The sequence below is a fragment of the Montipora capricornis genome, chromosome 9 (genome assembly GCF_036669925.1).
Source record: "Montipora capricornis isolate CH-2021 chromosome 9, ASM3666992v2, whole genome shotgun sequence".
Lineage (NCBI taxonomy): Eukaryota > Metazoa > Cnidaria > Anthozoa > Scleractinia > Acroporidae > Montipora > Montipora capricornis.
Genome location: NC_090891.1, coordinates 44,525,809 through 44,538,308, shown reverse-complemented (window position 1 = coordinate 44,538,308; position 12,500 = coordinate 44,525,809). Strand labels below are relative to the sequence as shown.

General features: G+C 39.2%; 3 protein-coding genes and 1 long non-coding RNA gene across 5 annotated transcripts in view; 1 reads left to right on the top strand and 3 right to left on the bottom strand.

Moving 5' to 3' along the window:
• LOC138015451 (DNA damage-regulated autophagy modulator protein 2-like) overlaps positions 1-2,817 on the bottom strand; it is a 7,763-nt gene extending 4,946 nt beyond the window's left edge. Inside the window, exons 1-2 of one of the 2 annotated variants that reach the window (XM_068862521.1) lie at positions 1,737-2,817; positions 1,104-1,569 (exon numbers count right to left, since the gene is read on the bottom strand). In XM_068862521.1, the coding sequence (XP_068718622.1) occupies positions 1,104-1,496 (393 nt within the window). In that variant the 5' untranslated portion in view covers positions 1,497-1,569; positions 1,737-2,817. Of the gene's footprint in view, positions 1-1,103; positions 1,632-1,736 lie in introns of those variants that run through there. The other variant, XM_068862520.1, reaches the window with a different exon arrangement.
• Positions 1,812-12,500, top strand: part of LOC138015455 (uncharacterized) — a 48,292-nt gene continuing 37,603 nt past the window's right edge. Inside the window, exons 1-2 of the long non-coding RNA XR_011125558.1 lie at positions 1,812-1,949; positions 5,617-5,663. This is a non-coding gene — a long non-coding RNA (uncharacterized lncRNA). The remainder of the gene's footprint in view (positions 1,950-5,616; positions 5,664-12,500) is intronic.
• Positions 3,830-8,097, bottom strand: LOC138015450 (DNA damage-regulated autophagy modulator protein 1-like). Its single transcript, XM_068862519.1, has 2 exons — positions 7,634-8,097; positions 3,830-5,463 (listed from the first exon to the last, which is right to left on the bottom strand). Exons 1-2 carry the CDS (start codon positions 8,003-8,005, stop codon positions 4,987-4,989), a joined length of 849 nt encoding a protein of 282 aa, XP_068718620.1. The 5' UTR covers positions 8,006-8,097; the 3' UTR covers positions 3,830-4,986.
• LOC138015453 (DNA damage-regulated autophagy modulator protein 1-like) overlaps positions 12,327-12,500 on the bottom strand; it is an 11,772-nt gene continuing 11,598 nt past the window's right edge. Inside the window, exon 3 of the mRNA XM_068862523.1 lies at positions 12,327-12,500. This exon is cut by the window's right edge and continues 1,277 nt beyond it. The gene's annotated coding sequence lies outside the window, so the exon portion shown is untranslated.

The window sequence follows — 12,500 nt, the reverse complement described above, 5'->3', positions numbered from 1 at the left end:
TTTTTTGACAGCTGTCAATCAAGAAGGTCAAACAAAGAAAAGGTAGACCTTATTTAACGTCGGAAGTTCCTTTACTCTCTAGAGAGTATTCTCCCAGGAAGCCGACGGTGCACTCATTTTATCCCATTTTTCTATTTTGACTGAAACAGGCAAAAGCTGAAAATACTCGAGAAATTTCCCGTCAATGACTTTTTCGTAAAAAGCAAAATAAAGCGATAACTAAGAAAATTGACTTCAGGAACATCCGATAGAAATCCTAAAGAAAGTCCACTTAATCTGAAAAAAGTGGTACTTTTTTCAGGTTTTACAAACTCAAGTGAGATCGAAAAACTGCTTAAAGTATTTTTCGTTTTGCGTGTAAATCACAAATGAAAAAGGTGATTTTTATGGAGTTTTGCATTTTCGAGATCCATATGGTTTTTTGAAAAGAAGAATGGCCGGAAGCGATCACTGATTCAATTACTTGTAAACGTAAATGACTATGAGATTGAAATACTGAAACTTACTTTGTGTGCTTCATTGTCTTGATTTTCAATTTAAATAAATTAAACAAAACTGACTTGAATATTCATATTCATACAAAGAACATATTCCATATTGGTCGCACTACGGTGAATTACCAGAGAATTTACTGAAACTATAGCTAAGAAACTAGGATATGGTTTTCTCATTGAATTGAGCCTGTGTATAGAGTAGCATAGTATTATTGCAGATGCCAGTCAGCTTAAAATTTTCACAAAAAAGTTTGTTACAAAATAATTCGCATTTAAATTCATCATGAGATTTTTCTTGCGCGTCGAGCTTCTCGTTTCAAGATTTTGTTTAAAAAGAGGGCTTTTTCGATTATGATCAAGTTATTGCCTTCTCTCCTCTATCTTGAGGATCACATTAAATTCAAATAAATGACAAGAAGCGACGAATCGCCAACAAATGTACATGTCGGGCCAGTATTTTGACAGTTCAGTTGTTCTCGCTTTTTAATACCTCATAAATTTGGTTCCTATACAAGTTTATTTATAGATCGGCTTATAGACTATGTGCTCATACTAAGCTTCTGAGAAGAATATAAATCCTTATGTGAAACAAAGTGAACAGAAACGTACCTCGAAAGATCGGAAATTGGCTACCAGACTAGCTCCCAATGCGCTCACCAGACCGAAAACGATGCCCAAATAGTTAATTTGGGATAAATGCGAAGTTTCTCCACCATCAACTTGTCGGTTTATCATCTTGACTTGAAAAAAGCGGATCGCTATGATTACCAGGGTTAACATTGAGATGAAGTTAAATAACTCGGAAAAAATCGCTCCTTCGGGGTTCTTTGAGATTGCGGAACTGAGCGCCGGAACAATTGGTGAAACATGACCAGCTGATCGCGCCATGAAATAAGACAAACTGAGACAAACTGTGCCGATGAAAAGCCACAAAATCAGCCAGGACCCTAGCCCGGGATTCACACAGCCACGTTTCGTCTCCATATTGCCCAGACGGTCCATAAAGCGGTGCGTGAATAAATCATTAGTCCATACGTTGATGAGGATTCACCCGTTAATCGGGAGCTTTGAAAAGCTACAGTGACAAGAATAAGAACAGTATGCTAATTTTTCTAGAAATCAATGAATTGTGAAATCTGTCAAAGCCATTGAACGCCCGCTCACTGCCGCTTGAAAGCGCCCAATCATTTTACAATGAATGCAAATAATTGAACTGCATCTATTTATCAACGCATCAATTACCTTCACGAAAAAACTTGAAAGCCACGGTTTGCTTCGTTATGACAAAACTGAATCAGTTTCTGGAAATTCTTATGGCTAACATTTTCAGGTTTTTCATCCCTTCGTCTGCAGCCGGTGCCAAATAGCAAGTAACGTCATTTAGTATAATTATCGGACGAGATACAAATAATGATTGGCCAGTTAAGCTGGCCGTATCTTACCATGTGCTTCGCGGTATGTATTATTTCATGCTCGATATCATAGAAAAGAAATACAGTGTGTAGTAAATTATAGCAAATTATCAGTTAAAAAAAACTTAACTTATCTTTGAAACAGTTAGTGAAACGGGTTAACCGAGACGGATATAATTTGATGCATCTCTGTTTTGGAACTACAATTCAAAGAACGAACGTTTCGACATTCCTGTCTAGTGTCTCCATTGGGGGCGATCCAAAGCTACCGCAAGAGTCCCTTTTGATATAATATATGCTACCAGTTTGCTAAAAAAGAAAATAGTGCGCCATTCATAGTAATTAGAAATGTTTATGAGATGCAAATCGATGTCAAGTAAAAGGTTCAATGCTGCGTGGGGAGTACTGATGTGCCAAGCTTTGTGAAATCGCCTAAATGTGTTTCCGGAAATTCCCAATTTTTTTCTCTAAATATCTCGATTTTTCTCTAAATATCCTGGTTTTTTTCTAAACGTCCGGCAATATCTGCCTTTATTTTCATAAAGAATGAGATGCGCGGTGGCCTCATGGTGCGCTCGATTCCCAATCGAGTGGTCCAGGTTCGGGTCCTGGGAGCCGTTTCTCGAAAGTCCCGAAACTTTACGGGCCAATTCCCTTTGTATCTCAAGAACGGAGAGGGTTTAATTTGTCAAAATTCACAGTTCTTTTTCTTTTTGTTTCCTTAAAAGTATTTCAAAAGACCGGCTTTCCAAAACAAGCGGTTGGCAGTTTCACAAATGGCTTTTCTGGCCCGAAAAGTTTTCGGGACTTTCGAGAAACGGGCCCCTGACCGGGGACATTGTGTTATGTTCTTGGGCAAGGTACTGTACCGTCTCGCGGTGCCTTTCTCCACCCACGTGCATAAATGGGTACCGGCGACTTTAATGCTGGGGGTAATCCTGCGATGGACTGGCATCCCATCCAGGGGGCAATAGAAATACTCCTGGATAAGCTCCGGTCTAATGGGCCACTTGGCTCGTCTTTACCTTTCACCATACAAGAATAACCTAACAAAGTATAAGGCAATACAGGAAATTTAACGGTGTTCTTGTAAAGCATGCAACAAAACCCTTTAAAACTTTTCTTCAATTCGGCCTTGGATTTCATTACCCCGCAGTCTCCAAGAAGTTACCGATTGTCTACTCGGAGAATTGACATATATTATTACGAATGGAGAATACTGCCACATGTGATTACTGCAGGCCCATACGGGAGGTTAATTTTGCTTGAATTTCTGTGTCTGTAAGTAGCTTTTAATTTAAAAATTTACTTTCCTTCTCCATTTTTCTGTGAAAAAAACGTGACTTCAATAGTTTTTCTCTAAAAGATTCTAAATCTCACAATTTTTTTCTAAATATCTCAAGATTTTCTAAATATCACAAAATATTCTAAATATTGGGAATTAGTTCTTTCTAGGCCTTGGCTGTTACCGTTGATTGTATCGCCAGTTGGTGGTGATAACTCTTGGTTTTACCACTCGCAGTTGTGTGGCTTGTTTGACAAGTGTTGCTCTGACAAAGCAGTGTTCTCTTTTTGCAAAGAAAAACCGCCTTCTGATGCTCTGTCAACTGGTGTACCAAATGACAGTAGATATATCAGATCCCCCTTGGGGAAAGAGGTCTTAAGTTGTGCTAAGGAAGCATCTTTCCGCACGTTTAACGGAGAGGTCAACCAAAAGTTGGTGAAGAGGGAAACAAAATCGAAAGACACCAACTCCCGTTCTGCGTTCAGGGTCATGCCTCTTAAGAAACCCGAAAAATCGCCGAGGTTTTTGAAGGTGTAAACCGTATTCCCTACAAAAGATGAGAAGATTCTCGTGAGATAACTCGATAACAAACGATGGGTCTCAAAGGTATTTCCATTTAAACAGTGTCTTTTTTAATCAACGCTTAAAATTTGGGTCACTTAATGTTTAGTTAACATTGTTTTGAAATGTAAAGAAAAAGATAATCATTTGACTTTTTGGCCATAGTATACCACTTTAAGTAAACGCACTTTTAAAATCTGTACAAGAAAAAAAAGGAAGTGATTTTTTTTATCATAGTACCACTTAAATAATTTGGCTCCAATTTTTTAAGCAAGGACCAGCAAAGCAAAACAGAAGCACCGGATCCTGGTGAAGTATCTTATCGGTAATATAAATATTATAAGAGATAAAAAGAGCAAGGCTGATATAGCGGTGAATGAATGTATTATATAAAGCTAATATTTCGAGAGGCACTGCCCTTTTATCCGGGCTTTTTAATAACTGACACAGAAACGTTACAATGGCGTGTAATATGGTACAGTACTTAAGACAAGGAATTTAAAGGACTTAACGGATGCCGTACAATAATAGAAGGAACGATAAAAATTGAAATGATATACTGGTAACATTTTCAGATCTTAAAAAAAAAAGAAAAGAAAAAGAGTCTTTATTGCGGAGTCCGAGTCTGACTAAGACAGTGCTTACATGGAAGGAGGAAGATCATACAACGAGTAATAGGCCTTATGCATGATGCCGGCATACGCTCAAAAATTCACCAGCAAGCCTCGTTTGCACAAAATTGTTCACATCATCTGGACATGCAATGCTGTTGGCACATGGGTTTTCTTTAATAGCTTGCCTTTTGGGGATTCAGCTCAAGCTAAGACTGACTAGTTTTATTTCGAATTCGAGGCTTGGTGGTGAAATCAGCTGGTCAGACGTCATCACGCATAAGGGGTATTTATAGACTTGAATTAATATAATTGCGTGTGGCGGGACCGAAGTCAGTTGGGTAAGACATTGTCAGAACCTTGTGGTCTTCTAGGGTATTGACACAATTTTGGCCATTTTGAATGGTCGGATCGTTTAGATTGTGGAAGTAAGTGATGTAAGTGAAGAGACTATTTGAGTAAAGAACAAAATAGCACTTAACACGCCGTTAGGACGATCCACCTTCAACCCAGTATTCTTCCACCCAATTTCGTACCCAGAGTCCTCGGGGAATCTGGGTACGAGTTGCCTTCCACCATGTAAAACAGCTCCTAACTTTCATTGCCATTTGTTTGCTTCATGACTAAAAATTATTTAAATCATCTTGATTGTCTTCGTGTTGTTTTATCTTTGAGTAGTCTTCGTCGTCGTCGTCTGTTTGTATCTCATCCTTTTCAACTGCACAAACTTCAATGGAAAAGCTTTGAAACTCTTTGTAAAATGAAGAAACATAAATCGCAATGCACAAACAGGTTACCCATTCGCCAACTGCGTGGAGCATGTGGAGTTCGTATCCACCGTCATCTTTGTCCCAAAAGGCTGCGTTGCTGCCATGAAACTTTAAATAGGATAAATAAAAACTTACGGGGAACTCCAATCCAACGATGGTCATAACGAAGGATACGGATAACCGGAAGAAAAATGTGCACTTGGTGTTTGGGCCGATTTTAATGGTGAAAAAACTGATAAGGGTCTGGAACCAGAAGTAAACTACACCGCTGAGAAACAGTAATATGGATCCGGCATTGTGAACTCCGCCAATAGATACGGCTATCTGTCCCTACGATTGAAAAAAAAAATCGAAGGAATGAAATGATTAAAAGTTCCCAACTGGGAATTCGCGTTAATCACGGTTTACAGCAGTGTGACCTCATCTCGGATTGTATTGGCTTCGCTTTTGTAAAATTGCTGTTTTTTAATGTTGTCATTGCAGGAACTGGCAATATGGAACTCTAATGGAATGAAGAATTACAGATAAAGGTAGGGGGTGGGGGGAGTGGGGGTAGATATGTTGAGAGTGAAATAGCACATCAAAAGAGACAACAAGCTTGCATTCAAATAATTCTTCACTGTTACATTTCCAATTTTTGTTTACTTTTGCAAAGTTGAGTACAAAATAAATGTAAATTGCCAGACAACTTAGATGCGACTTCAGTAAACACTGTGATGCACTCAAGTCGCTCGATTCTTCAGTGTTTGTTAAATCCATAAAAAAATTGCCATTTGATTTCAGTGTTGCATATAATACCAAGTTTATATTAGAAACAAAGCGCACTTGATATCCAACGGCGAAAAATGAAATTGTTGTCCAAGACCATTACTCGTCGCTTTAAAGTTCCAGATATTTATTTTGCACCGCCCTTCTTGTTATATTGTTCATCCAACTGACGTTCCATTCTTGAGCTCCATGAGGGTATATTTTGTTTAAAGATCCACTAAAACGCCATTCGCGTTACAATGACTGTCGACGCCATTGCAGGTTAATTAAATGTTCTCTTGTGTCCACCAGAGAAAACTACGCATTACCCCAACCCCCGCAAACCTAACAAAATACGCACAAAAGATTCTATGCAAAAAGATACCACTTTGGAGGGGAGTGACAGGCAAGACTTTTACCAACACGGAAAAATAAAAGCATAATAAAACAGAGAAATATTACCGGGTCCCATTTTTCGATTGGGATTGCCATACTGGCAACCCAGTAAAAATAAGGAACGTATGGAAGCAAGAGAAAATGAGGGGACAGAGAGGGAGGCTTAGGACGTTGGCCGGGATATGTCATGTCCACGAAAGTTAGTTTTAGACGAGTGAAAGTCTTTGTTCTAGCGGAAGTCTGTCTTCCGAGACGTCCGCATACACAAACGTCAAGTCCACTTCGTCCGCCATTACATGAAATCTTTGCTTTTCTTTCAAACATCAGACCGAGGTTGACCTGCATGCGGACGTCTCGGAAGACTTCCTCTCGTCTAAAAATAACTTTCGTGGACATGACATATCCCAAGGGCTGGACCGGGAGCCTCCTTCTCTGTCCCCTCATTTTTTCTTGATGGAAGCTACGAAAGGCACATCTTAGTTTGTTTTCCGAAATTAAGAGAATTTCCGGCTGAAATTGGAATTTTTGTTGGGAATATACGCCACAGGCGGCCCAGACTCGGAGGGTAAAAAAATTTAAGGATTTGTATAGGAATCTCGATAACAAACTGAAAAAGATATATACCCGCAAAAGTTCTCAATAAAAAAGCTGTACTTTATTGTCGTTGTGACATTCTCGGTTTTTGTGTGGTTATTTACTTGATTGAATACGATTTAAGCGACTTCTTATTTAGCACTTCACATTACACTCTATTCAGTTAACTCTGTTTAAAATATAAGTGCTACACGGCCAACGTTTGTATAAAAACATAACTTTTCCCTTGTAAATAAGGAAAGGCTGGGAACTAATTTCTAGCTTACCTCACATCTCGCTTCTTCAGCATCAGTCACGCTCAAACTCCGGCGATGGCCAAACTGATAACCGGTTGACCAGCCGTGTCAAATTTGAATATTTTTCGCTGTTTCTAAGCAATGGATGCTCGCTGGACCTTGAAACTTGGTCAAGGAGAAGTAAATTTATCCGTGTGGCCATCGCCGTGTTTTTAAGCGTTTGAGTTCTCGTTTTCAAGGCATCTCACGCGTCATGACAATTTTTCATCCTGGCAAACCAGGGTGGACCGTTTATTTGAGAAATTTTAAGCCCGGCTTGTCGACGTCTCGGCAGCTCAGACCGGGATCTCGGCAAGCGGGCCAGGCCGCCTTCTCATATAAACGAACAGAGCTTCGACCAAAGACAAGATCTCGGCAAAGCGGGCCAACCTGCCTAACCTGGCTGGCTCGCCTCATATAAACAGGTTCTTAGGGTGCTTCGTTTTCGATCATTTGGGTGCTTCCCATACTACCTTAAGTTGGCATACCTCACTTAACGTAGTGGGAAAATTCGCCACTATCAGGACACCCACGAAACTTCCAACTGCAAATGGCACCGACACCTTGTTCAACAGCCGCACTCTTCGTAAAATACTCTCGTCGACTGAGTAGTCTTGAATACCGTCCAGTTGAATATACCTACAAAACAGAGTCAGCGAGCCACATAATGCAACAGACGCCATTAGAAAACCAAAGATGGAATTCTGAGGTTGATAGGCTGCCGCGTAGCTGATGCTCGGTAAAAATGGATAAACATGTCCCAGAGATACTGCTATGATATATGGGGTCAAGACTGTGATACAAATCAAAAGAGGCCAGAACAAAGGTAGGAAACGAACTACATTCGAAAACGTTGGCATGTTCGTGGCAACTCAAAATTGGGAAAATTAGCCTAAGGTTATATCAGTACTTGTATTGGTGAAAAGATAATATTCTAGATCCAGACGGAAATCAATATACTTAAACATATTTATTGGCAAATTAACTTGGCCCTAAGACTAACAGTGCTCATCGAGAGGGCTCGCTTCGAGATTGAAAACCACATAAACACACTGGAGATTCTTTACACCCTATTTTAAAAAGATACTAGTTAAGGGGACAAGCATGTAAACGCATCGAGTGTGAATACATGCATTTTTCCTGTCAATGAGCAAAATTGTAAAGACTATTAATACAAAGTAAAAACCTGTTTGTCAGCTGCTTGGACAAACACGCGCCGCTAAAATAAACAAGAATTCGTAACAAGAGGTCTCCGTGGATAACGAGTGAATTATTGCTCAGAATGCGCAGAAGAGATGTTCTTAAAAAGAAAGCGATCTCTACAAATGATCATGCCATGTGGCAGCAGTTTAAAAGGGCTTGGAACCAGGTGAATAATGCAACTAAACTTGCTAAAAAACGATATTTTTCTGAAAACTTGGAAACTAGCAAAGGCAATACAAGTAAAACTTGGGATCTTATTAACGAGCTTAGCTCACGGAATAGTTGTAAGTCGTCCAATATTTTGGAAATCCAAGCTAATAATAGAACTGTAAACAAGGCCGATGATATGGCGGAAGCTTTCAATGTGCACTTCACTAACATTGCAAAAATGCTGATATTCCAGTTGGAGAAGTTGACGCTGAATCATTCTTGTCGCCCTCTGATAATTTGTTTTCTCTAAAAACTCCGAGTATCGACATTGTTCTAGACCTTTTTCATTTTTATTTTTTTTTATTTAAACATATTAACCATTGTTTGCCCCAAAAGCACCTTGGCTTATCAAGGAGGCTGACAATAATACAGTAATCAGGCTTACACTCAAAACACAGACACACAACACACAAGATTACAACAAAAAAATTGATATCACTAAAGATATAGCTAGTATAGCCAACGAAAAGCAATTTGTACTAATTAAAAGTTACATGACTAGACATATATTAATTCAACAGTCAAACAGTGGCAATTGAAAAGCAATTAGTATTGATTATAAAACTCTGGACTTCACGAAATAAAGCACAGTTGATATCAGAATTTACAGATTTAACGCCGTACAATAAAAAAACTAATTTTCCTAGAATCGCTGCTTGATGACCACGTTTCACCGAGAATGCTAGCATCAGAGGCAAGGAGAGCATTAAGTCGAGCGGCATACCTGGGGCAAACCAAAAAGAAGTGTTTCACCGATTCAGATTCAAGACCGCACTCGCAAATAGGCGATGCACAACGGTTAATTTTAAAAAATATTCTCTTAGACAAGAGAAACCAAGTCTAAGGCGGATGTGATCAATAGATGCACGCCTTGAAAAAGAAAAATCAAATAATTTATTATAAATATGGGGAAAGAGAGTTGACCTTAATTTAGCTTTAAAAGTGGGAAGAGAACAGAGTTTCGAACATCTAGGTCCAGAGAATTCCAGCCAGTGATAGCGGATGGAAAGAAAAACTTTTGAAAGCGAGAAGTTCTACATGAAAATTGTGTAAAGTTTTCCCTTGACCAATTTCCAATTTCCATCAAAAAGTTATACAAATGAAAGAACACAACTTTTTCACAGATCTTGGAAAAACTTGCCAGCAGACTTGAAAAACAGGACGGTAATTCACTTTGAGTTGACGGTTGTCATTTTTAAAAAGAGGAATAACATTTGCAAGCTTCCATTTGCTCGGGTACTGACCAAGTGAAAGAGACAAATTAATAAAATGAGTAAAATAAACATGAAAACCCTCACTGCATAACTTAATAATCTTATTACCAACTCCATCATAGCCACATGCCTTAGAGATATCAACATCCTTCATCAGTTAAAGCACTTGCTCTTCAGTAGCAATAATACTAGATAAAAATTGCTGTGTCTGATATGGCTGGATAACAGGAGGAATGGCTTTGGGACCTGGAAGTTCAGTCTGTGACACAAAATACTCGTTAAATATGCACGCTTTTTCCTTGGAATCTAAAATAGGCACTTCGTTTTCAACAATGGTTGGAATAGATGAAGAATTTTCTCGACCACATACCCTATTAACGATTGACACCACTTCTTACAGTTGATATCTGGATTACTCAAATCCTTATTGGCTCTTTCATAAAACTATTTTTTAGCAAATCGTATGAGAGAGGTTACAATGTTACGTTGAGCCCTTTAACTTTCCCACGTGACTGGAGATGAACGCGGCTGTTGAAAAACTGGAGATGGACGCACCTAAATGAAAAGAAAGCCACTGGCCTTAACAAGATCCCTAGTAAGTTATTAAAAATGGCAGCTAGTATTGTTGCACCCTCACTAACAGTATTTACGAAATCAGTCCTCACGATCTTGCCCCGGAATACCTTCAACACCTAACCTTAATGCTAAGAATTTAAAATCAGTGTTTAGACTTAATAACAAACAACAAAAGGCGTTTTTTCAGACTAACTCATGAAAAACGCACGGCAACTACATCTCCTTACTGATTTACTTACCAATAGACACGTACTTGCCAACAATTGATGGACTTTTTGTTATGTTTCCTACTTTCAATTTCAACCTAGTTTAAAATTAAATTTACCTAGATTGAAATCATTTCAACCTGAATTTCAAATTTAGCGGCAACATGTATCTTAAAAATATGGGCCCTCCAAGAGAGGTTGCTAGAAAGGACAACGCCGACATGGGTGTGTTGCAAGACTTCAACAATTTTATTGTTGGCATAAAACAAGTCCGGGTGAGGTGTTAAATCGTTTGACTGGGAAGGTTATACATTCGGTCTTAGTGGGATTGATTGCCCAACAAGCCATTTTTTGACCAAATCCTCAATCGGTCCCCTTCGGTCACATTGGCGCTAGAACCTTGCTTGCTTGGCCAATATTTGGTTACCTAGCACATTCCTAGCTCGTTACAGGTGTGACCGACTAAGCATGGCGTTGCTTGCTTGCTTAAAAAAGAGGCGGAGTTGCTGAAAACTTTACAGGATCCGCAGCTCAGCTCAAGAGCGCTGTGCAGTTCTCTTGAACTGTGCTAGGTAAACAATTCATGAAAGCTGACCAATAAGGGAGAGGGTCGAAATTTGAGAACTTGATCTTTCGTAATGAAGTTTTGATTAAAAGTGTACCTGTGAATCATTTGTACTCGAATATGTTCAGGATCGCCCATTCCGTACAAGCAAAGCAAGCTACCAATTCTTAACTTATCCACCGCCGATTAATTGCGCCACCTTCTTCGTCTCCACGGAAATTCGTCGAAGGTTTTGCTCAAAACATTTCTTGTGATCCTGCTCAGGCAACTGTTCCAGGAACAGTTGGACGTTTAGAAGAAAGAGGTTTGCCTTCCTCATCAGCAGAAACGATTGAAACTAGTCTGGAAAACAGTTCATCCATTTTCAACGAACGCATTACTCGAAGTGAAGTTCAATGTTACCACGACGTGCTTGGTTAAAACTTTAGCCCTTGCTACTGATTGCTCGACTGACGTCACAAGAAAGCATGCTTGAGGATAGTCTTAAGCGCAAATGTGACCTCGGGGTTAGTAAGGTCACTATTTAATTGGAAATTAAAGGAGACTTACCTGTAAGTCGAAGGTTAATTGTAGTTCTGTGAATCATCAGCCGGGAGAGTGGGGAGTGGTACGTGATAGAGTGTAGTGCAATGCATCATTCAGGTTTTAGAGTGCCCAAGAATTGCCTCAATGACCTCAACAGAACCCATTAGGGTGGGGAAAGAATTCGAACGGAATTACAATCAACCTTCGACTTACAGGTAAGTCTCGTTTAATTGCCAACTCTATTTCGTCATCAGCCTAGGTGGTGTGGGACTGGAACGAGATTTTAGAGCAGTCAGTGTGGCATTATTGGTTAGGATATATCAAAGAGGGGTGTTACCTAAGTAACATCACACCACAAGGTGTAAAACCGTATTCCCTAGAAAAGATGGAGAAGATTCTCGTGAGATAACTCGAAACCACATAAGTAGGAGAATTCACGAAACAAACGATGGGTCTCAAAGGTATTTCCATATAAACAGTGTCTTTTTTAATCAAGGCTTAAGACTTACGTCGACGTCACTTAATGCTTAGTTAACATAGTTTTGAAATGTAAAGAAAAAGATTCCACTTTTTGGCCATAGTATACCACTTTAAGTAAACGCACTTTCAAAATCTGTACACGAAAAAAAAGGAAGTGATTTTTTTTTTTTATCATAATACCACTTAAAAAACTTGGCTTCAATTTTTTAAGCAAGGACCAGCAAAGCAAAACAGAAGCACCGGATCCTGGTGAAGTATCTTATCGGCAATATAAATATTATAAGAGATAAAAAGAGCAAGGCTGATATAGCGGTGAATGAATGTATTATATAAAGCTAATATTTCGAGAGGCACTGCCCTTTTATCCGGGTTTTTC